The sequence below is a fragment of the Rutilus rutilus genome (genome assembly GCF_951802725.1).
Source record: "Rutilus rutilus genome assembly, chromosome: 13".
Classification (NCBI taxonomy): domain Eukaryota; kingdom Metazoa; phylum Chordata; class Actinopteri; order Cypriniformes; family Leuciscidae; genus Rutilus; species Rutilus rutilus.
The window spans coordinates 9906939-9932552 of NC_140218.1; the positions used below are offsets into that span (position 1 = coordinate 9906939).

At 38.6% G+C, this 25614-nt stretch overlaps 1 protein-coding gene across 4 annotated transcripts in view; it reads left to right on the top strand.

Annotated features, from left to right (window-relative positions):
* Positions 1 to 25614, top strand: part of dlgap4a (discs, large homolog-associated protein 4a) — a 196647-nt gene that overhangs the window by 155975 nt on the left and 15058 nt on the right. For 2 of the 4 annotated variants that reach the window (XM_084427409.1, XM_084427410.1), the window contains 6 exons: positions 1060 to 1424; positions 3650 to 4495; positions 6172 to 6410; positions 9986 to 10060; positions 10577 to 10733; positions 13233 to 13443. In XM_084427409.1, coding sequence (XP_084283535.1) covers positions 1131 to 1424; positions 3650 to 4495; positions 6172 to 6410; positions 9986 to 10060; positions 10577 to 10733; positions 13233 to 13443 — 1822 coding nt within the window. In that variant the 5' untranslated portion in view covers positions 1060 to 1130. The remainder of the gene's footprint in view (positions 1 to 1059; positions 1425 to 3649; positions 4496 to 6171; positions 6411 to 9985; positions 10061 to 10576; positions 10734 to 13232; positions 13444 to 25614) is intronic. The other 2 variants (XM_084427412.1, XM_084427411.1) reach the window with 1 other exon arrangement.

Below are 25614 nucleotides of genomic sequence, written 5' to 3' on the forward strand. Positions count from 1 at the left end.
TACTAGTGCTGAGTTATATTTATCAGAATAAATAAAACTCTCTGCCAAATGCATAAATGTTTAAAAAGTGTGCTTGACTGCATGACACAGCTGGATATGTGCCCAGTTGTTGTAATGCTCATCTCCATTATTTGATCATTATATGATGAATCACTGCACACACACTACGGTTCAAAAGTTTTGGATCGGTAAGATTTAGGCTATTCATGTTTCTAAAAAAAAAAGTATTTTTCTCCCCAAGGATACTTTATTTGATATAAAACAGTATATTATGAAATATCACTACAATTTAAAGTGTCCCTATGCTATGTTAAAGGTTCTTACTTTTGTTTTGGAGTCTCCTACAATAGGTGTACATGCATCCAATGTAAGAAAAAAAAAATAATAATTCTCATAATTATACTTTGCAGCATCAGCTCTTTTCTCAGTGTCTGAAACAGTTCAATCAAGGATTCGGTCTCTCTAAACCCCACATTTCTGCGAGCTTCTTCTGCTCTGATTGGTCAGATGACACAGTCTGTTGTGATTGGTCTACTCTGTTCTGATTGGTCAGATGGCTCAGTCTGTTGTGATTGGTCTACTCTGTTCTGATTGGTCAGATGACACAGTCTGTTGTGATTGGTCTACTCTGCACTGATTGGTCAGATGTCCAGTCTGTTGTGATTGGTCTACTCTGCTCTGATTGGTCAGATGACCCAGTCTGTTGTGATTGGTCTACTCTGTTCTGATTGGTCAGTTGACCCAGTCTGTTGTGATTGGTCTACTCTGCTCTGATTGGTTAGACGGCTCAGCCTGTTTTGATTGGTCTACTCTGTTCTGATTGGTTAGACGGCTCAGTCTGTTGTGATTGCTCTACTCTGCTCTGATTGGTCAGATGGCCCAGTCTGTTGTGATTGGTCGATCAAAATGACCATGACCATATCTGAATTTCAGCTTCACTTGATACACAGTGATACGAAAATTTACAATGCATTTACTCTCAGCATGTTCCCATGACAAACAAATTCCATTGGAACTGAGACTGACTTCACATGTGTGTTTGCGCTCTCTGTCCTCTAGGGGTCGCCCTCCAGGGCCGCAGTCTCTCTTCATCTGGGAGCATGTTTTAGGACGGACCCTGCACAGCAACCATGAAAAGCTTAGGGGCCAACCGTAGCCGACATCTGTCAGACACCTGTGACCCCACCGCGGGCCCCCAGGAGCCCTTGTGTCCCTTGGCCCCGGACCCCCACGCCGCCTTCTTCCTAAGCCCCACCGTCAACCATTATGGCACTCTGGATCCTCACCTCCATCATTTTCCCGTTTCCCCCCCGACGACCCTGCAGTCGGACTGCCTGTTGCCTCTAAACAACCAGCTGACCAACAGCAGCACTTTCCCACGCCTGCACTACAGCAACCAGCCGGAGCAGAGCGACTACACACAGGTACTTTTATATTTACCTATGTTCTTACTTCTATCAGGACACTATCGTCAAATACGATTGACAATCAGCTAACAGTTTGGATTGGCGGTATGGTTCTGTCCTGGGCGAGAACGCATCCATGCAGCCTAGCATGAATAAGAGCAGCAATTAGGGTAACAGAACAGAACCAACATGAATGTATGCAGATATAATTTATTCAAGATTTTAAAGTACAACATAATTCGAGAATTTATTCTGATTCGAGGGGAAACAGAATGCCAAATCCTGACTGACGAGAGGAGGAGCTGCTGAGAAACGCGATAGCTGCTGATAATACTGAAGGAGCTTATATATGTATACAGTGATAGGCGTCATATTCCTATAGATAGACGTGGATCAGCTGAGAGTCAGTTGACGCGAGCTTGACTAGCGTAACCTGCCAGAACTGACGCTACGCTTAATTATTGTTAAAATAAGGGTTGTATACTTCAGTTAATTTTGTTTGTGTATTTGTTTTTAGTATTATCATTATATGATAGAGCACGCTTTTTAGTTAATATATTATAGGCGGGCCAGGGTATAGAATGCTTTAGTGAAAGTTTTTGTTTTATTAATGTAGTAAGGTAGATAGATTGATGTTGTCTGTGTGCGAGGATTGAATGTGGTTGCTGCTATTGTAACAAATTTAACTCCTGAGAAGTATTAATAAAGTATCTATCTATCTACTAGCATGAGCATTGTGTTGCAAAACATTCTTCAAAAGGATCCTGCGTTAAGGACCGTTCATGGATGTGATTTGCAGCAATACAGTGATTAGAAGTAGGAATGTGCAAAACTACAGTACATATTTTTAAGACTGACTTGTTAGTGGTCAATTGACTAATTGGTTTAATGGAAGCACTGTATAATAAGCCTGGCTTTATCTTCATCTGATCCCAATCAAACACATTATACAGTATGTGTGTTTTTGTATATCATATAAAAACTTTAATATGTAAAATACTGGTATAGAAGTTTGGGGTTGGTGAGAATGTTTTTGTTCATGAAAGAAGTCTCTGCATTTAATTGTTGAAAAATACAGTACAATTTTGAAATATTATTACAATTTCAAATAACTGTTTTCTATTTTAATATATATATATATATAATAATACAGCCACTTGACAACTGCGATAATATCCCTGATACCGACTTTCACAAATGTTTTGCGAAGGTCAAATAGATCTCTAGTTTTCCTATTCCTAGTTATTTACAATAATTGTAGTATTGTGCATGTGACATATTTAATACAGTTTACAAATGTCCAATTTAATTACATTTTTTAAAACTTTTTCCAGAGTTTATTTCCAACCCTGCTTCAACACACCTGTAGTTTTCAAAGAAGCCTGAAGGGTGCACTTCGGCTGCTCTTCGAAAATTTTTACAATTTTGATTTAATTAAATTTTTTACTTCATCAGAATGGTGCGGAACTTGGTAAAGGTTTTGGCACTTGCTATTTGAACACACAAAAAAAATCATAGACATGATTCGGACAGGTTAAATGGTCCTGAAAAAATGGTCATACTTGTGCTCCTCGCAGTCAAAAATGAGCACATTGGAAATTAATGTGAGATGAATTTCATCTAGTGAAATCTTTTGGTATTGCGACCAAACAAAATCTTACTGAAAGCTCATTTTTTAAGATATCAGGCTAAAATTTTTAACACAACTTGTTTAGATTTATGACTTTGATTTTCTCACAGCTTTGAAGTAAAACATGTTTTTGAAAATGTATATTTCATATAATTGAATAAAACTGAAAATAGTATTTTTTCACATTTTTCATATAATAAACATAAAATTCTGTAACTTTTTTTTAGTTAACTTTTCAAAACTTTTTTTCACTTCAGCAATAATCTGCCAAGTGTCATCTTTAATAGGAGATCAAACTTAAGTCGGTGCCCTAAAGCATTCAAGATTTACGACAGTTTAAGTTGAAAATGAAATGTTCAGGTCTATGCTCAAAAAGTGAATAAATGGATTATAAATACAGCATAAATATAATGAAGTACCATAAAATCACCTAAAAAATACAAAATACGAAATAAAAAACATTATCGAACAAAAATTTTGTCACTTTTGACCGACACGCGAAAAGCACCAAAGGGTTAATTAGGATTGAAGCTAAACTGAGTTTTGCATTCCTGGTTTAGTACACCTGCATAATTTTTATGTAATTTCGTGATGATATTGTTCATCTCCTCAGGGTTGTATGGCTCAGACAGGCAGTCGCTCTGGCACCCTCACGTCCTCCATGTCCATGGGTTTGGGCTTGGGCCTGGGCGCCCCGGCCATGATCAGCAGCGGCACGGCCACCATCTCCTCCGCGGCCGCCGCCAAGATGAACCGGCTCCCGGCAAACCTTCTGGACCAGCTGGAGCGCCACCTACCGCTACAGCGTGACGGGTTTAGCACGTTACAGTTCCACCGCCGCAGCCGCGGCGCAAAGCCGCGCAGCGAGAGTCCCAGCCGCATCCGAAACCTGGTCCAATCCGTCCAGAAACTCTTCGCCAAGTCGCAATCCCTGGAGGGATCGGCGGTTAAAGGAAGCATAACCGCTGGCGACACGGCGAAAACGACCCGGCGAAGCAAAAGCAAAGACCGCGCTAAGACAGAAGGCACCAAACGGCGTCCGCGGCCCAATCTCTCAGGCTTCTGGAGCTCAGATGACGGTTTAGAGGACGATCCACCGACTCAACCCGCCGCCGGGCCGCTAGCAGTGGCGTATCGAAACCCTCTGAGCATGATGACGCTGGGAAGAGCCGTGTCGGACAGTCAAGCGCCACCCAGACTGAATCCGCAGGGCTACAACACCATTGCTGCGCACACTCTCAAATCCTCCAAGAGCAGCGGAGACCTCAAGCCTCAGGTCAGCCTGCCCCCCGGGGGCCAGACGGGGGACAGCGTGCTGGTTAAGAGAGGCTCCTGGTCAACACTGACCCTCAGTCAGGCACGACAGGTGCTTCAGAAGGGCTCCGCAACCATCAACCAGACCCTGCTCAAGTCCAAGTCCTGCCACGGACAGGAGATGGTGACCTGCAACTTCCTACAGGTGACATGCAGAAACGAAAGAAAGACAGTTAAAGGCTGGCTGTAGTCAATCATTTCATCCCTTAAAACTCATCTTTGATCACCAAAATTACATATTTAAAAACATAAATAAATTCATGCCTTAAAATAGCTTGAATGTAACTCGACACCCTTGCCTCATTTAGTATACGCGGTTCTATGAATATGCAAATGAGCCCCGCCTCCACTCACTCCCTCAGCTCAGAGATCCACTCGTTGATGATCACACGTTGATCTGATTGGTTACAAGGTAGTTTGTGACGTCAGAAACACCAGCGATATTAAACCGTGTTTTTGGTTCACTGCAGTTTTAAGGAGAAAATACTCAGCAATGGTGTTGAATTATGAGTTTACACATGGATTATCTTAAAGCATATTAAAAACACCACATAGACATATAAACAACATTAAAAGCTTGATTTACACCACAGAGGACTAGTTTAAGGAATTGTACACCCCAAAATGAGAATTCAATCATCGTTTACTCATTCCAAACCTATAAGACTTTTGTCATCAAGTACGGTTCTGTTTACCATATTTGAGTCCTCTATGTACATTCACTGATCAATGCTGATATGTGAATAAAAGCCTAAATTAAATCTGTTCATTAAATCATATAAAGCGATTGTTTCTCTTCAGAACACTCGGATTGAACTGCTCGATTCATATTAGTTTTATGATCTCTTTTGAAGCATCAGAGTTCTGTCTGAACAGAGTTTTAATGGAGGCTCAGAAATCTCTCAGAATTAATTAAAAATATCTTCATTTGTGTTCAGAAGATGAACGAATGTCTTACGGGTTTGGAACGAAATGACTGAATTTTCAGTTTTGGGTGAACTAACTCTTTTAAGTGCACGAATGATAGAGAAATAGAAAGATGGATTTCTTGATATTTGAGGCAAATGTTACTAGGATAAGACATACAAGATTTCATAATAGGGTGTGTTTGAATTATAACATTGATTATAATGTCAGATAAGCACTTTATTTCATTTTTATTATACTTTATATATTTTTGTATTGTTTCTAAAGGGGTCAATGATAGAATTATTATTGTTACCTATTACTGAATTTAAATTCTATATAAAATTATAATATATATATATATATATATATATATATACAGCATTTCAAAAACAGAACATATATGTGTGTGTGATAAGTGCAATAATAATAAAAACATATTTATTAGAATATGTATATTATAAATGTATATAATTTTTTAACTAGTATTTGATTTTTAGATATAACAACAAGATTTGAACAATAATTGAACATATGAATGGCATTTCAAGTGTTATGTTGAAAAAACATCTTATGCATAAAAAAATAATAATACCTATTTGTAAAAATATATGATTAATATTTGAGCAGAGTTTTAAATATTTACTAATATTTGTATGATAATAAATACACAAAAGTGCAATAGTAATAATAAATAGAAATATTTCTATACTTATTAATTATATATATATATAAATTTGAACAATAATTTGTTGTCATTCTGAATGACATTTCTACAGTAAAACCAGAACATAAAACCAACATGAATGAATAGAGCTTGTCACATGCATTTTACGCTTTATTTCAAAAAGTTTTAGTTGAGATGTTTGAGCCAGATGCAGATTGTGTGTATTGTAACAGTAAGTGTTTTGGCAGGTGCCTGGAGGTGAGTGGAGCGGGACGCTGGGTAAAGCAGGGGCCGCGGGAGAGATCCCGTGCAGGCGCATGCGCAGCGGCAGTTACGTTAAAGCCATGGGAGACGTGGAGGACAGCGAGGACTCAGACGGACCCCCTTCACCCAAACCCTCGCCCAAGACGGCAGCTCGACGACAGAGTTACCTGAAGGCCACCCAGCAGTCCCTCAGCGAGCAGCAGCCGCCCCTACCGCCCCGCAGGTGAGTCCCGCAGCGAACACAGCATCAGGGGTGTGGGAGCATTTGTCTTCTTTCACACCTGACTTAAAGGGCTAGTTCACCCAAAAGTGAATATTCTGTCAGTAATTACTCACCCTCATGTTGTTCCAAACCCGTCAGACTTTCGTTCATTTTTGCGCACAAAAAGTATTCTCGTCGCTTGATAAACTTAAGGTTGAGCCACTGTAGTCACTTGGACTATTTTAACAATGTCTTTACTAACTTTCTGGGCCGGCAAGTTTCAATTACATAGAAGCCTATGGAGGAGTGAGACAGCTCTCAGATTTCATCAAAAATATCTTAATTTGTGTTCTGAAGATGAACGAAAGTCTTACACGGTTGGAAGAACATGAGGGTGAGTAATTACTGACAGAACATTCATTTTTGGGTGAACTAACCCTTTAAGTCTACCTGGGTCTCGTCTATAATCGACGTCCTGGTTCAATAATATTTATACTCTAGTCTAGTGCGTCTCCTCATCGACGTCGGCTGAGTTCTCTAAGCCTAACTTGCTGCGCAACAATACTCAGTAACAGACTTCAGTAAATGTCCTTCAAATGCTTTTAACCATGGCCAGGAGAGTTCTCGAGCATTTCTCAGAAAATCTCTCCTAAAAAGAAGAATACATCAGGTTTTATAGGATAAAGACAGACATAACAGTAAGATCACTGTGACTAAACTCATGTCAGGTTCAATCTTTGCAAAAACAAGCCCCCATTTCACTGGCAGAGCAAATTTCGATCTCAATTTTTTTTTTAAAGGTTAGAAGTTCAGTTGATTACTCAACATGTCATGAGACTATTCTAGACAGTATATTTCTGATATTGTCTGGTCCGCATCTCAGAATTTTCCATGGACACCAACAATATTCAGAGTACATTTTGTTCAAGTGTTCGAGTGAATGTTAGGCCTAAAGGAGGAGTCAGGTTTAGATGTTAGACTTATGTTTAAAATACAGTTTACTATCTTATCTATTAAAAACCCTTCACAGGTTTTTTCAACACAAGAGGGGCCACAGTAACAGAGGGGCCAATCTAATGTTGTGTTTATATGTAAAACTGTAGATATCCAATCATTTAAAGTTCAGTAAGCTTTAACATCAGCAATAAACAGTGATACATTATTAGCTTTTAATGGCATTTATTCACTGCTGTAAATAAGAACAGTCAAATTCAATTTGTATTAACTTTTCACTTTTCAGAAGTAATAAATAAACTAATCCAATCTGTGAATAGAGTACAACTCACAAAAATAATAAAACTCAACATTAGATTATATAAACTTTACACAAATCCTCACAACCTTATACATGGGCAAAAATAAATAAATAGAACAGCCTTATTTATACAAATGCAGAAGTATATTAATCATTCATTTAATAAATACACAATTAATTAATATAACTTTATTAAGTAAATACAATAATCATAACTTGTATCCACATCCTATTAAATCTGCATTGCAGCGGTTGCAGTAAATTTGCATTGATGAATAGACAAAATCTAAATGTGCCAAGGCTAATTAGCCTTGTGCATATATGACTGTATAATATCATATATCCATACTTTCTGTTAGATATGAATCTCATAAAAACAGTTTAGAATAGCTTAATTAGTCTAGTGTTATTTTAGTATTTATATATATATATATATATATATATATATTACATGTTTTAGTAATATTTTATTTGAGAATGTTTCTGGATGTCATTACGTTTTGTCACTAACTTCTATGAAGTCTATCGTCACAGAAAACACACACATTACCCACTAAATTTAACTTGAGACTCATTTCGTTCACTTTGCTTGATACAAAATTCAAGAAATTAACCAGATTGTGCCACACAACATTGCAAAACACCATCTATTTTATGTTTCAGACAGCAAGAAAACTCAACATCAAATATCTTCATAATCTCTAGTTATTATGAGAAATTACAACATGCACACACTCAATGCAATCAAACACATCTCCAGACAAACAGACACAAGGCTCCACATGCACGCATGATGACTTTAAATGTGATTCTCTCTGTGATAATTGCTAATGCCCATCACATAAGGAGCATTATTTAGTGCCTCGTCTTAATCAAATGTCCTAAATTGAACATTTGATCATTGATGCTATCAGGAACATATTCCCTGTGACCAGCAGATGGCAGCATGTTGATTAGGAACTATAAAGCTTCATATCTGAAGTGTTCAACCATAGGATGATTCTCATTAAACAAGACTCACTTTATCCACGGAAAACTACAAAGGAGATCTCTTTAATATCTCGATTGTTTCTCCTCGATGGTGAGATTAAATGGAGGTCAAATTGAGGTTCTTTTTGAAGTAATATCAAACTGCAAAAAGTTTTGTATCAAACGTCCATTAGAAATGCCACTCACTGGATTAACATGCACGCTGCATAATTACTGTGAACATGATGCATACTATTTGTTCTAAGTATAGTAATATAGAATACACTACATATGAAGTATAGTAAACTAAGTATACACTGCGTACTACACATTATGCATGTATTCAATTTCAAACGTAAACACAGTGGTTCTCAACCAAGGCCTCAGCAAACTTACACATGATTTAAAATAAATGAAAACTACTAGAATAAATAAAGAAATTTAATTTGTATAGACATTTTTAATTAAATATATAGATCTAAAAAATATGTATCTTTACTCCTTATCAAGCAAATCACGGAAGACTGGAAAAGTCATGCAAATTCATAAGATAAATTGAGTGGAAACCAGAAAAACATTTGCCTCTTAAAATTTCTGGAATCCTGTTTTTTATTTTTATTTTTATTAAAATGGATTCATTTTGATCTGCTTTGTTACCTTTAAGGAGACATATAAAACTGACATTATTATTATTAGTAGTATTTTTTTTTTTTTTTTTTTTTTTTACAAATATCTGTATAATAATAAATTCATAAATATTCAAAATAAATATGTATAGTCATATGTAATGTGTATATGTACCGTATATATGTAAATTTGTATAGTAACATACAATATATATTGTAAATATTGTAATAGATACAAATATTTGTTAGAAATATATGTTAGAATTTGAATAAATATGAATTATATATATAATATTTGAACAATTTTTATTGGCATTTCAAAAGTGGTATGTTGAAAACACATTTTTTTCAAAACATGAATAAAAAATTTCCTTAATCATATAAAATATTTCACGGACAACTGGAAAAGTCATGCAAATTCATTGGTTAATAAAAGTTGAAATCCTAAAGAACGTTTGGGTCTTAAATATTCTGGAAACTTGATTTCCCCCCTATTTACATAGATTAAAATCGATCATTTCATGAACAGGGAAAAGAGTAGTTTTAGACTTTGAACTGAATAGTTTATGGTTAAATCTTACTTGGAAAAAAATCCCTGTGAATACAGTAGCTCTGCAAAAGATGGCATTTCTATTTACTGTTTCGCATACTAGCGTTTGTCATGCAATAATCAGTCGAGCCAGTGTTGATGAACCTTAGAAACAAACATCAGTCTTCCATGTAACGGCCCACCCTTCCTATACTAGCAGACAGAGTCCCTGTCGGTTCGGAGTGGTTTGGTCTCCTCTGCAGAGCGCCACATCAGTGCCGCACCTGCACAGGTCAGTGTTTAAGCCCCGCCTCCACCTGATCACGTGACACATTCTACCTCTATACACTAAAAACACGGTCCCCACGAAACACCCCGATGCACGACCTGATCACGTGACACATTCTACCTCTATACACTAAAAACACGGTCCCCACGAAAAACACCCCCCTGCACGACCTGATCACGTGACACATTCTACCTCTATACACTAAAAACACGTTCCCCACGAAACACCCCCCTGCACGACCTGATCACGTGACACATTCTACCTCTATACGCTAAAAACACGTTCCCCACGAAACACCCGATGCACAACGTCCACCTCCACTAGAATCCTGGCTGAATCCTCACCAAACTTTCTTTATTTTTTATTTTTTATTTAGTTCCTAACGTCCTGCATCTGGCTCTCTCTCTCACCTCGTCTATGACGCTACTAAAAACTAAAGTCACGTTATTGGCTAAGTAAACAAAGGTTTCCTGGGGAATGCATTGTGATCTGATGCGCTTGTGTTTGCGTTCCTCTCAGCTGTATGCCGCCTCTATGCGAGGTCCCCACCAATCGCAGCCTGGATAACCTGGACTGTTTGATGACATCAGGGGACGTGGGTCTGCAGAACTGGGACACTGATGGGGCGTTCGGTCAGCGCTCCTCCACGCTGGGACGAGGGTCTACCATGAGACAGGTCATCCTTTCATTTATTTCAAATCATTAATGCATCATTGTTATTATTGCTAATACTTAAAGTACATTGTAGTTATTAATGCTTAGTTTAATGCACAATTAACTGGTGCACATTATCCTAAAAGAAACTGAACTTAAATTGAAGGAGGGACCCAGCCCATACCTAGTGACCTGCAACACCCTAGCAACCATATAGCAACCCCCTAGTAACCATATAACAATCCACAGAACATCATAGCAAACATATAGCAGCACCCCGGCAACCCCCAGGCCAGAACGCCCTAACTACATTCCAACTCCCTGAACAAACTTGAAACCACATAGCAACACCCTAGCAACCCCTATAACACCCAAATGACCACATGGTAACACCAAAGCAACCCCCAGAACCCCCTAGTAACCAAATAGAAAAACACAGAACAGCAAACATGTATACCATGGAACCATATCACTCCCAGAACATTTTTACAGTAGTAACCCCTATAACACCCTAGTAACCACATGGTAATACCATAGCAACCCCCATAACGTACTAGTAACCACATACAGTACTACAACCATAGCAACCCCCAGAACACCCTAGAAACTGCATAAAAAATAAATAGAAAATCACCATAGCAACCCCCAGAACATCCTAGTAACTACAAAGCAACCCCTTAACAACATTAACAACATTGCAATACCCTAGCAATCCGTATAACACTCTAATAACCACATGGCAACACCATAGCAACCCCTAGAACATTCCTGTTAACTACAAAGCAACCCCCGAACAACATTGCAATACCCTAGCAATCCCTATAACACTCTAATAACCACATGGCAACACCATAGCAACCCCTAGAACATTCTGTTAACTACAAAGCAACCCCCGAACAACATTGCAATACCCTAGCAATCCCTATAACACTCTAATAACCACATGGCAACACCATAGCAACCCCTAGAACATTCTAGTAACCACATACAGTGGCAACCCCTAGAACACCCTAGCAACAATAACAGCCTAGTAACCACATAGCAACCAAAACACCCTAACAACCACCCACAGCAACCAATCATCTAATCAGAGAGTTTTGCTCACTCCTTCTTCAGAAGATGTAAAAGTCTATTTCTGTTTAGTCTTGTAAATCGTGCCGTTATGTGTTCCACGTCGCAGAGCAAACGCTGAAATGTGTCAGAGAGGTTTTGCTGTTCACTCGACCTCAGGAACAGAGTGTTCCAGATTAGAAATGCTGTAAGACATCCTAAAGCTAGTTTAAGGAGACGTGGAGGGTGGGAAATCAGTTTGAGGGCATGTTATCGGGAGGAGATGCTTGGGTGTTCGCCTACATTCCCTCTCAATATGCTGATGAAGACTTCAAGACCAGTGAAGCCAGTCGAGGGTCTGAAATGTTGATGATTTCTAAAGAGGAATTGATTTTTTTTTGAAGATCTACTTTGCCTACTGGGATTATTGTGAAGACTGATGGATGTTTCATGGAGAAGTTGTTTCTGAGATTGGAAGAACGCTGTCGGAGAATAATTGCGTGAATCAAAGGGAAAGAAGTCAAGAAAAAAATTCCTAGGAATTATTTCTTTTTTTAATTCAATGAGCTTTTTCACTTTAATTACTGCAGTTTGGTATGTTTGTCTATTTGTTTGCCTTTAATTGTCAGGTTTACACACACAAATCTGTTGTGTCCCTGTGGAAAGTGTCACATGCTGGATGAACAAACACAAACTCTCTCTTTACTCTTTATTCTTCAACATCTAAACGGCTCATTCAGGCTTGCAAACCACCGCCGCTTTTCCTTCGAGAGAGTTTGAACCGTGATTGTGTTTTGGTTGCAGGATAGTTTGGAAAGACTTAAAGGTCATTTGAAGCACAGAAGGACTCATTGACTCTTTCTTCCTGATGGATTTGGAGAGACTATTATATTTCAGGTTTAAGACATCCTACACTGCAGTGCCACAATGATCAGCTTAGAAAAGCAAATCCCTTTGTAAATAATTTGTGTGTCCTGCTTAAGTTTCGCAAGGCATATTATATTATATAATAAATTAAAATATAAACATTAGAAATATTTAAATTATAATTATTTTATTAAAATATATCAAAAAAATTCATTACAAAAATTTAATAGACAGATACAAAACATTTTTTTTTAAACAATTTTCCCAGTTTTATGGGAGTTTTCTAAATGAGAATTTTTTTGGTGAAAAATTATCTAAATTACTAGCATTTTATAAAACAGAGTTCTCATCAACAGACAAGGACCAGTGCAACTGTGGAAGGAATAAATGTAAGGATTTTCTCATTTTATGCCACATTTGTTGCATAGACTTACCGTAATGAAAACCACTCAAGATTCACTAAAGCATGGAAATCTGCTGTTGGATTTAGAGCCGTTTCCTCTTCATGTCCGCTCGGTCCACACTAAAGTGGCGTCCCCATCTCTCCCCATGCGAGGCACGCATCCTTCACGCGGGTCGATTCAACCTTCATGTGTCCTTTCAGGTGGAGCAGGGCTACGGGGGACACGCGGCGTACGGGCAGGTGGACTCTCACACGGTGGAGGCCTTGGATCTGCCCACACCGACCTGCTTCCGGTCTCGAAGCCACAGTTACCTGAGGGCCATCCAGGCCGGCTGCTCCCAGGACGACGATACGGACTCCGACGAGACTCCACCTATAACGTCATCCATCAGTAGCTATAACAGCGTCACCAGTGAGTATTGCACGCATGCAAACGCACCTTCAGGGAGGATCATATTCATGGATCTGCTATATACAAAGTTCTGTCATGAAACTCTAGATGGCGCAGGCTGATTGGACCTTAACTCAATCTGCTTGCAATCATATCATTCTCTATAGGGCACAGCTGATTGGTTCCTGCTGCGTCAGTAGCCAATGAGATCGCAGCTCAGCCCTCAAATACTTTGTCAGCTTTTGCTGTAGCAGTTGCAGTGCGCTTTCAGAAACCCTCCACCTTCCCCAGCTCCACCTGTATAGATCTGCTACAGTTATTTCACGTACGCTATATTGTACAGCAGCAGCACGTCTCACTTGCTCACAGCAGCGTGTCGTGTGTGTATTGGCAGTAGCGAGTCCCGTACTTGCTCTACAGCAGCAATAACAGCAGCAGAAGCAGAGCTGCCAACTCTCACGCCACACATCCATTTTCTCACGCACAGAAAAATCGCGAAGCAAAGAGGACACGGAGACCGACAGACTAGACAGAGCAGGATACTTTATGATATAAAAGAATCTCAATTTTACGAATTTACGAAATTCAAACAATAAATACCGTTTTGGCGCTTGTAAATGTGACGTGACAGATCCCTAGTGGCACGTGAACCGATCATCTCTAGCTAATAGTAAATAAACACGAATGAACACTGTTGAAAGATACAGTACAACTTACCGAAATGTATGTTCCTCATACATAATATCGATCAATCAGTGTTTTTCAACCGCGGAAAGAGGTCAATAAAACAGCCGGAGAACAATTGTCACATAACATTTACCTCAGGAAAGCCATTTAATGACCATAATATAGGCTATAGCACGTTAGTTGGCTAGAAAAAAGAGAGTATTTTGCTAAATATGTGTACTATATTACATATTTATTATATTTTTACTTATATCATTAAATAAAGTTGTTATTATAATAAAAAAAATGCTTTATATTTAATTTGAGTTATTTTTAAACTTAAATAACACTACCAGCTGATAGTTGCTCTCTGTATGTTTACAGCATTGGGTAAGATATTTTTTCTTGAGATAAATTAACGCCTATCTTGTGTACCTAATATTTATCCAAATGAGTCAATATTAAATCAAATCACAAGAATTGAATTTAATTGAAATCGCGAAATTTGTGTCAAGCAATAATTAAAAAAAAACGTAGCTTACCAGAAATTGTACCATGTAAACATTGTAACGTTCTCACTAAACCTAATAAAATTCAGTTTAGTTACTAAAATGTTTTGACAATCACAATACAGTTATTGTGATGCACCAATTTTTTTTTACATCCCGCCCAATCTCCCCCCTCCATAATTCTCACTCCAAGCTAAGCTCAAAAGTTGGCAGCTATGCAGAAGTGTAGCAGATCTATTCCACTAAGACCAATAACAAACATTGTCATAATCATTATCATGCCAAACACTCCCGAGTTGTCATGACAGAATATAAACCACCCCAAAATCAAAAGAAAAGTGAGAAATTATGTTTTGTGTGAAGAAAATCAAGCCTGTTTCTATGACAGTTATAATTTGTGCACTTTTACCCATTAAATTCTCATTGTTGTAATGCATCCAGATATTTTTTTGTGCTTTTAATTTTCATTATTTTCAATTTGGATTCTCATTTAGTGGCTCTGTAAAAAAGGAAAATCTACACCATCATGTTTTTTATGAGATTCACTCTTTTATAGTCATTAATCCCAAACTGTATTGTTTTAAGACAAAAACGTATACCTGAGACATAAAATAAGTGGTGAATTATATACGCTGGTTCAAAAGTTTAGGGTTGGTAAGATTTTTTTTTTTAAATAAATATTTCTGTTTCCACAAAAATATGAAGCAGCACAACTGTTTTCAACATTGATCATTATCATAAATGTTTTTTAGAGCATCAAATCATCATATTATACTGATTTCTGAAGCATCGTGTGACTCTGAAGACTGGAGTAATGATGCTGAAAATTCAGCTTTGATCACAGGAAATAAATTACATTTTACAATATATTCACATAGAACACAGTTATTTTACATTGTAATAATATTTCACAATATTACTGTATTTCAGATCACATAAATGCAGCCTTGGTGAGCAGAAGAGACTCTTTCAAAAACATTAATAAATCTTAGCAATCTAATGCTAGTGCATGTTGTACTCTTGTGGTTTATGACTGTGGACCTGATTGATTTGGTCTTGTTTAGTGCATTTAAAACATGTTATGACATGAAAAACTGATGAAGGCCAGTGAATGAATGATGCATGTGATAATATAATCACTGAACACCTTAAAGTAACAATGCCAAAAAACTAAATGTGACCCGGTTGTCGACAATCACAGGGACAGCGCTGAATTTGCATGTGCATAAACAGAAACCATAAGCTTTGATAATGTGGACAAAGTTCACGTCGACAGGCAATATAAAAACTTCATGATAAGCACAGGCCTCATGGACTTTTTGAATAGCATGAGGTCATTTTATTGCCTCCAAAGTTGATGTCAGTGCAACCAAACAAGCCCTGTTTTTCTTTCACAGTAATAAAGACCTTAGTGTGAAGTCGGGCCGCTTTTCCTTTTAGAGGTCGGCATGTGGGCAAGTCCAGACAGATGATCTGGAATCATGGTGTGAGAGTCAAAACAGCCGTAGACCATGAAGACTGTCTCATGATGGTCCTCTTAAAGAGATAGTTCACGTAAAAAAATGAAAATACTGTCGTCATTTTCCCACTCATCTCAAAAGGCGTATATATTACGTATGCAAGTGCATGCATCATATGAACATGCAGTCATGATGTTTATTACATCTCAAATGGCCAGTGCAAAGTGTGTAACGGTGAGTTGTCTCTCTCACACACACACATACACAAGTTTTCTGACCTACATTTGTGCTGGGGGTGTCCTGCGGAGATGAATCCTTGAGCTTAACGGCTAATGTTTCTCGTCCCATCATGACCGACTCTGGCAAAACTTCCACTGCAAATTAAACCTCATCTTAGGCGGTTTTCAGAGGAATTAACAGACATCAATCAGATTAGTTTGGCACAACGCTTGATAAACCAGCAGCCAGTGGCCCGTCTGCTTTTTCACGTTTCATTAAAGATGATCTACTTTATTTTTTTATTGCTTTTCACTGTATTTCGATATGTCTTATAATTTAATATGCAAGCCGGACACAGTCCAGATTTATTAAATCAAACAACACTCTCATAATTTCATGATGTATTGACATTTATCTTGAGTCTTGAAAAGTGTACTAACAGTAGAGCTACACTCAGAACACCGAATAATAAAATCAAGTCTATTTTTGGAGAGGAATCTGGCTAATGCAATTTAGTTTAGGTAGTAAGCTGTCAAGAAAAACAAACCTTGGCCGTCTGTTTATCTCTTCTACACTTCTGCTGCATTAAAAAGCCAGTGCTATCATTGTCCAGTCCAGCTATGTTTGGAATAGCATGCTATAATATGCACACATACTGTGCACAGTTGTTGTGAATGTGATTTTTCTATATGCAACACCCAGGTGACCTAGTATATATGACACAATGAGCAGCTGCATGGGAAACTGTATCCCACAATGCAATGCACTCGACTTGACGTATCACAAACGCTACGTTCCAAGTTAATGGCTAAACGTATCTTTAGAAAAGTTCACAATGTCAGGTTAGATAATAATTATTATTCACTCAAACCGCTTTATCTGAACATCTCTACTTAACCATCAGACTCACACATCTGCCATGTTTGTAGTTTTTTAACACCTTTTATTCATGTTTGTAGTTCTAATTGAATCCACGTCCAATGTGCAATGGGTTGTGGGTAATATTAGCCATTAAAGTGTGCACCGATCTGCACTTTGGATTCTAACTGGAAAAAGTAGATCTTTGAAATACTCACTTCAACATACTATGATTTGGGACACACTAATTCTAATTTCGAATGCTATTCAGGACAGATCATATACGAATTGGGATGCAGCAGAAGACTTAATATATAGAAAGATAGTGCACTCATATTACCATGAATGGGAGAAAGTGCAATGCGCAATATGGCGGAATAAGTCCCGCCTTCTAAATAAAAGAGCCAATCGTTGATTGGTAAAGTCATCGCATCACTGCAGCCGTCATTAGAAGTTTTTTTAATGCTATTTGAGCATAAGAAATAACATTTATGGAACAGTTAATGTCCGATTTTATTGAAATATGTTATTTAAATGCAAGTGTGGCAAGTAGTTTTTTGAGATTTCAGGAATTCCCCATTCAAGTAGATAGGATTTTTTTTTTTTTTTTTGCCTTCAGCTTTCCGGAGGCGTTGCAAATATGGCCGCTGAGAAAACAGACTTTCCTTGAAAGGGACTTTGCCTATCATTTACGATGTGATGGATGAGTCGTAAGTAATATCAGCCGTGATTTTTGAACATCTCTTTCAGTCGACCAGATTGCCAAACACAAAATTAGATAGCTTTCTGTATCATAAACATGGAGCATGAGAAGGTCATGTGACCACAATATAGCATACTACTGTTTATGGTGGAAACTGTTTCACTTCCCTATATAGTGGGGAGAATATAAGTTAGTCCCTTTAAAAAACAGTCCACCAACTCCCACACACAGCACGTTATTCATTGACCAAATGACCTGGCATAAAGGCACTGAATTCATTATTGTCTTCAAAACTCATAAGACACAATTGCATAATCTCCTGACACTTCATTTTCTCCTGCTATCTAAATAAGATACTGTTTATGTCTTGCTGTCGCATCAAAAGCCGTTTATAATGACATTAAGATGCTGGATCTTAAAAAGATGCCTTTTAAGATGCTTAAAATGTGAAAACTAGACTGATAAAAAGTTAGGCTAATAGTTAGTTAAAACAATAAATAACGATAAAGCGGGCATACGTTTTGTTCTATGTGTTTCAACCAGTAACAAGCCCAAAAACGCACCTGTATTCAGCAAATAAGGCCAAAAACAGATCTGCCTAAATCTAAATTTGGGGAACAAGCCTAAAATTGCTTATAATAAGCAGACTTGGCAACTGCTTCTGAGAAGTGAGAGCGCGCACGCAAGCGGGGATTCTGTGTGACGCACAAAAACCGCGATTCTGATTCGACCGCGTCAAGAGCTTACGCCCCGCCCCCCGACCAATCAGAGCGCAGCAAGTGAACGCCTCGAGCGCGTCTTTCTCCAATCCAGCGTCCTGAAAGCGGATTACCGGATCGGTTCTTTTTCCTCGACTCCTCTAGACGTGGATGGTGGGATCCGTTGAACGGAAGGATATTATAGCGGGTGGGAGGAAACAACACAGACAGAACAAAAAAAAAAAAAAAAAAAAAAACACCTTTCAGTGGATCACTTAATTGCGTCTTTTCTGTTCTACGTGACGTGATGGAAGTACGCCATCGACGGTGATCGCTTTACACCGAGAGGAAGAGGAAAATGAGAAGGTGTGTGGATTTTTATACCCGGAGTGCGGGGAGCGAACGCGCGCGCATCGCCTCGAGACGGGTCGCGTGTGCTGCTGGTTTTGGCATGTGCTCGGGGTCAGAGGAAGTCACGAACATCACATCTGATGATAGCGAGGTTTAGCGTCAGGAATGCATTTCAGTTGATCATTTTAATATTTGATTTAGGGATATTTTGATTGTATTAGCAGGTTAGCTCATGTTAGCATGTCATGTTGGCTATTGGAGGTGTGTTTATACTGATGCATCCGTCTAGACAGGCAAAGCATGACAGCATTTCCTACCTAAACATGACAGCTTACATTACAGGCATGCTGCTTTTCATGCAAATGCTGCCTTAGGGCATTTAATGCATCTGGGTTTCGGCTGCACGTGTGAGATCTGAATCTGATCACACACACAATGGCCAGTTTTCCATGCACCGTGTTTTGAACGAGGTCAAATGCATTTGTCAGGGAGGGATAACTTTAACTTTGAATAGTGTTTGCATAGTTTTTAAATATCCCTTGATTCATGCTGAAAATGTAAAGGTGCAGGGTGCCTAACCCAAACATAAGGTATGGGTTAGGTATTATTTTGCATAATCTCATGCAAAAGAATGAGATTGCATGGAGAATATTGTGAGTTTATGCATTTATAATATATGTTTGAAAAGTTTACTTTTATACTCCATATTTTCAGCCGAATGGACTAGATTGTCCTACTTTCAGCCAAATGTTTCTCTTCTTGGTAAACATGTGCTGTGGAATGGAGAGATGTAATCCTTATTAGGATGTGTGTTTCTGATTAATTGCACAAGTCTGCATGTGATGAAAGGGAAGGGATGAGTTCAGTCTGTGTAGTGTAGTCTGTTACACGTCTTTGCATTTATGCATTGTATGGAGTGGACCAAGATGAATTTAGTTGTGACCACTTAAAAGGTTAGTTAATCCAAAAATGAAAATTCTCATCATCTACTCATCCTCATGTGGTTCCAAACCCGTAAGACTTTCGTTCATCTTCGGAACAGAAATAAAATCTGAGAGCTTTCTGTCCCTCCATTGACAGTCTACGCAACTACCACTTTGACGCTTCAAAAAAATCATACAGAGATTGTAAAACTTTTGATGAACAGATTGAATTTAGGCTTTTATTCACATATTCATTTCATCAACACACACATCAGGGGCACGTTCAAGTTCAAAACGGTGCGCAGCGTTTTGCCACGGTTTCCGGGTTGAACGTCATGTTTCCTGGAAACGGCGTGCACCGGTGTGCAACGGGGTTTGAGATACGTTTTCTCTTGTTTGGTGGGTGTGTCAGAACTGCAGTCCAATCAGCAGCAACATGTATATAAAACACAGGGTATTAAAGTGAACTCGCACAATGGGTTCAAGGAAAGTAATTTACAAATGTGTTCGCTGCAGCTGAGGATATTAGAAGACATGTTTGTCGTAAGTTTTATTGTAAAAATATAGGATATCAACATAATGATGTAGTTGTTTATATTTTTAGCTTCATTGCAAGTGTATGACATTTGGTATAGAAATAAACAATGGTAATTAAGAGCTTTTCCTAAAAATGAGAAAGAAAATACAGGGTATTAAAACAGTATGAACTACAAATAAAGTCAGTATGTGAGGCTAAACAGATGTGTTTTAGTCTGAATTAGGTAAGATGTGTGCTTCCATTTCAGTTTCAGCAATCCCTTCACTTGATTGGGATGTTCTCTTTTGTTCTGGGCGGCAAGTGCAGTTACTGTAACATCGGCCATATTTTGTAGTATTAAACACATATTTATACCGACTTCATCAGGCTCCGAAAATTCTTTACAAAGAACACAAAGAATGGCCTTCTCAGCTGCCATAGTTGCAACTCTTGCGTCATCAGAACAGTGTGTTCAACATCACCGTTTCTGTTTAAAAAACGTTGTGCAACGTTTTGTCGGGGCCGAACGCAGCCCTGTTATGACAAACGGAAACTGTAGCATAGTTCACTTGATGTGCGAGAACCAATGAGGTTCATTTTCGTGTTACTCATCACGTTTGATCTTCTGCAAGAACCAATGAGGTTTATTCTTGTGTTACGCATCACGTTTGAGCTTCTGCAAGAACCAATGAGGTTCATTCTCGTGTTACGCATCACGTTTGAGCTTCTGCAAGAACCAATGAGGTTCATTCTCGTGTTACGCATCACGTTTGAGCTTCTGCAAGAACCAATGAGGTTCATTTTCGTGTTACGCATCATGTTTGAGCTTCTGCAAGAACCAATGAGGTTCATTCTCGTGTTACGCGTCACGTTTGAGCTTCTGCAAGAACCAATGAGGTTCATTTTCGTGTTACGCATCACGTTTGAGCTTCTGCAAGAACCAATGAGGTTCATTCTCGTGTTACGTGTCACGTTTGAGCTTCTGCAAGAACCAATGAGGTTCATTCTTGTGTTACGCATCACGTTTGAGCTTCTGCAAGAACCAATGAGGTTCATTTTCGTGTTACGCGTCATGTTTGAGCTTCTGCAAGAACCAATGAGGTTCATTCTCGTGTTACGCGTCACGTTTGAGCTTCTGCAAGAACCAATGAGGTTTATTCTCGTGTTACGCATCACGTTTGAGCTTCTGCAAGAACCAATGAGGTTCATTCTTGTGTTACGCATCACGTTTGAGCTTCTGCAAGAACCAATGAGGTTCATTTTCGTGTTACGCATCATGTTTGAGCTTCTGCAAGAACCAATGAGGTTCATTCTCGTGTTACGCATCACGTTTGAGCTTCTGCAAGAACCAATGAGGTTCATTCTCGTGTTACGTGTCACGTTTGAGCTTCTGCAAGAACCAATGAGGTTCATTCTTGTGTTACGCATCACGTTTGAGCTTCTGCAAGAACCAATGAGGTTCATTCTCGTGTTACGCGTCACGTTTGAGCTTCTGCAAGAACCAATGAGGTTCATTTTCGTGTTACGCATCATGTTTGAGCTTCTGCAAGAGCCAATGAGGTTCATTCTCGTGTTACGCGTCACGTTTGAGCTTCTGCAAGAACCAATGAGGTTCATTCTCGTGTTACGCATCACGTTTGAGCTTCTGCAAGAACCAATGAGGTTCATTCTCGTGTTACGTGTCACGTTTGAGCTTCTGCAAGAACCAATGAGGTTCATTCTCGTGTTACGCAGCACATTTGAGTTTCTACAAGAACCAATGAGGTTTGTTCTCGTGGGTCAAGCAGGTTCGGTTGATCTTCTGTTTATATTCGCTAACCCAGGGACAGAAATCGCTTAGATTTCATTAAAAATATCTTAATTTGTGTTCCAAAGATGAACAAAAGTCTTACAGGTTTGGAACGACATGAGTAAATTATGACAGAATTTTTATTTTTGGGTGAACTAATCCATGTTTCCAACATGCTTTAAATCATTTACTCACCCTTGTGTTGTTCCAAACCTCTATGCTGTTATTTTTCCATTGCAGCACAAAATAATTATTAGCTCTTATGCATAAAACAACAGTCCACAGTGACCACGTTAGTCAAGCTCCAAAAAGCTTCATGAAACTAGCTCATATTGACTCAAGCAATGGCTTTTTGATAGACGTGGTCAGGATGAAGTGTCATATGAAAAATAAGTTTCTCCTTTTGGGCCCCACAGAATAAATAAATTGGAGCATCATAAAAGCGAGTAGCTAAATAAAATCAGAATTTCAATTTTGGGTGCCTTATTATTTTTAACAGCGACTCTTTAACAACACGTTTAACACTGAAGGAGGGAGATCCACAGTGCCTCTCAGACTCAGTTTGGTGGTATTTTAGTGCCTGTCCTCTGTGTTCACAGAAAGGCCATGCGAGGTTTGGCAGGGGCCCCGGGGCAAAGCGACTGGCTCTAATGCGTTAATCTGGCCTGAGCCTTCCCTGTAGAGCCAGAACTGTGTCATAAACTCATATCACCCTCAGTGCAAAGTACCAAATATAAAGAGCAAACTGTATTTTATTCACGCCACTCGACTGTTAAAGTTCCCGAGGGAGGTCTTGTTGTAATTAATACGGTGCTGCATTGAGATTTGTTCTCAGGATAAAAGTGTTTAATTAAATTGCCACTACATCTCAGAGAAGCACTGCTGAAGTAAGTCGTTCAATATCTGTCAGGGGAAATAATTAGCCGTTGCACTTTCGTTACTATGGGGTTTGTGCTTTCCTTGATGGCATCTTGAGTAACTAATTTCCTTGCTTTTAGAGGTGAGTATTACTGTTACCAATGATCATGCTTTTGACTCTTTTGAGTGCCATAAGCTTGTAGGGCTGGGCATTATCTGGCTTTTTTTAGGTAAATGTGACATTACATGACATTTTTTACTAGCTGTTTTATTTATGTCTTTCCGCGGCTGAAACACTGATTACATGAGACCTGATACATTTACATTTATGCATTTGGCAGACGCTTTTTTCCAAAGCGACTTGCATTGCATTTCAAGGTACACATTTACATTCTTATCAGTTCTTGCTTTCCCTGGGAATGGAACCCATTTTACATTTTTGTAAATTGTGCTATCTTTCAACGTACCTTCTAATGTTCATTCATGTCTATTTCATGCCGTAACTAGTAGTAAAGAGGGAGAGATGATCGGTTAACATGACACTTGAACTGAAGCGCAACAGCGATCTGTTTACTCACCCCAAATGCCATCCAAGATGTCCATGTCTTTCTTTCTTCAGTGGAAAAGAAATTACGTTTTTTGAGGTAAACATTTCAGGATTTTTCTACACACAATGGACTTCAATGGCAACCAGAATGTTGAAGTTCAAATCAATGCAGTTTCAAAGGGCTCTGATGACCTTTCCAACATTATGACGTAATACGTGGCGCGTCGCAGACCAGCACAAGACGAACAATTGTGGTTAAAAAGTATATAAATGTTAATTTTTAGAAAATGACAGATCGTTTCGCTAGAGAAGACCCTTATTTCTCGACTGGGATCATGCAGAGCCCTTTGAAACGGCATTGATTTGAACTTCAACATTCTGGTTGCCATTGAAGTCCATTGTGTGGAGAAAAATCCTGAAATGTTTACCTCAAAAAACATAATTTCTTTTCCACTGAAGAAAGAAAGACATGAACATCTTGGATGGCCTTGGGGTGAGTAAATTATCAGGAAATTTTCATTTTGAGGTGAACTAATCCTTTAAGAGCGACAAAACAACATTTATTGTTTGAATTTTGTCAACATTTTTGCAAAAAACATTTCTACATAATGTTCAGTTAAGTTTTGTTCAGGCATCAACTCAACAGACGAGACAACTAAGGGTACATTTACTAAATGGCTTTTCCTTTGCGTTTTTCGCATACAGATGACAGTCTTGTCAAAACGATCCATGAAAACGACAAAACACGCTGTATTCTGCTGCCGGGCCAGAAGGTGGCGATATCACTTTGTAAAGAAACGCTATAGACCGAACACGTAATATGCATGCGCATGATGTCACCGGTTTCACAAAGTCCTGTTTTTGTATTTTGCACTGAACTGATAGCGCTATCGTTAAAAATGTGAAAACTTGACTTTGAATACTGCTTTCAAAAGTGTGTGTTTTCAGGGCCCCAAAACGCCATTATTGTGTAAATGAATAGCCAAACCGCATACAAAGTTTTCCGTTTTAAGCTAAAACAGTGTTGTGTAAACGACCCCTTAAAGATCGGTTCTATGGATTTAAGAATCAATATCAAAATTAGAATCAATTCAAATCAAGAAATTGCCCTAGTAGCTTATGTTTATTGGCTATTTGATGTCAAATCATCCTGTGTCATATTATCATTCATCTGTATTAGCAATGCTATCGTGTTTACAATTGGCATTAACATGCGACCTTTATCCGGATGTTGTCCACATACACATTGAAAAGACAAATGTAAACGCGCTTCTGATGGGAATGTTCTCCGATCACGATCGGATCTCAGTGTAATGTAAACGCAATCCAGTCGTCGTGTCTGCATTCACAGGTGGACGTCACACACAAACCCTCCCACTGTCATTATTCCCTCTCCTCTCTCCAGAACTGAGAGCTGTGTGGTTTTGCGATACAGTCGAGTGTGAAGTACCTCGCAAATATACTGAATTGTTGCCTTCGCACCTGAAAGTTGCAGAACCATTCATTTTCTGTAAAGAACGTGCATTTTTCCCACCACAGCTGGCAACGTTCTCGGACCCATTTGTTTCTCTGTACCGTTTCCATTACGGCATCTATCCACATTATTAGCACTTCCGGCCTCAATATCCTCCTAATTTGCCAGATTTGTAAAATGTCCCCCGACTGAAAACTGTTTTTAAAAGAAAACTCACCACTTCAGGTCGACTTTGTCCGGACTTTATCCAGATACAGAAGCCACTTGATGTGGACAGGTGTAAATGCTAGGGCTGCACAATATATCTAAATATCGCGAATGTATATATCGTGATATGCATATCGCAACGGCTTACAATAACTGGGGTCATGAACAACATACAAAGAGAAAATCACTCACTGCTCTTGGCTGAATAACTTATGTAGCTTTAATAAGAATCAGTATATATTTAATTCATACAGTGAAGACTAACCAGTGTTTTATTTTTGCATTTGATAATTCAATTTTTGTTGTTAAATAAACCTAATGTAGGCTAACCTGAAACCCTAAACCCTGTGGTTTACACTGATGTTAAAATAACACTTCTTACGCTACAGTAAAACACTGCTGTTCACTTTCTG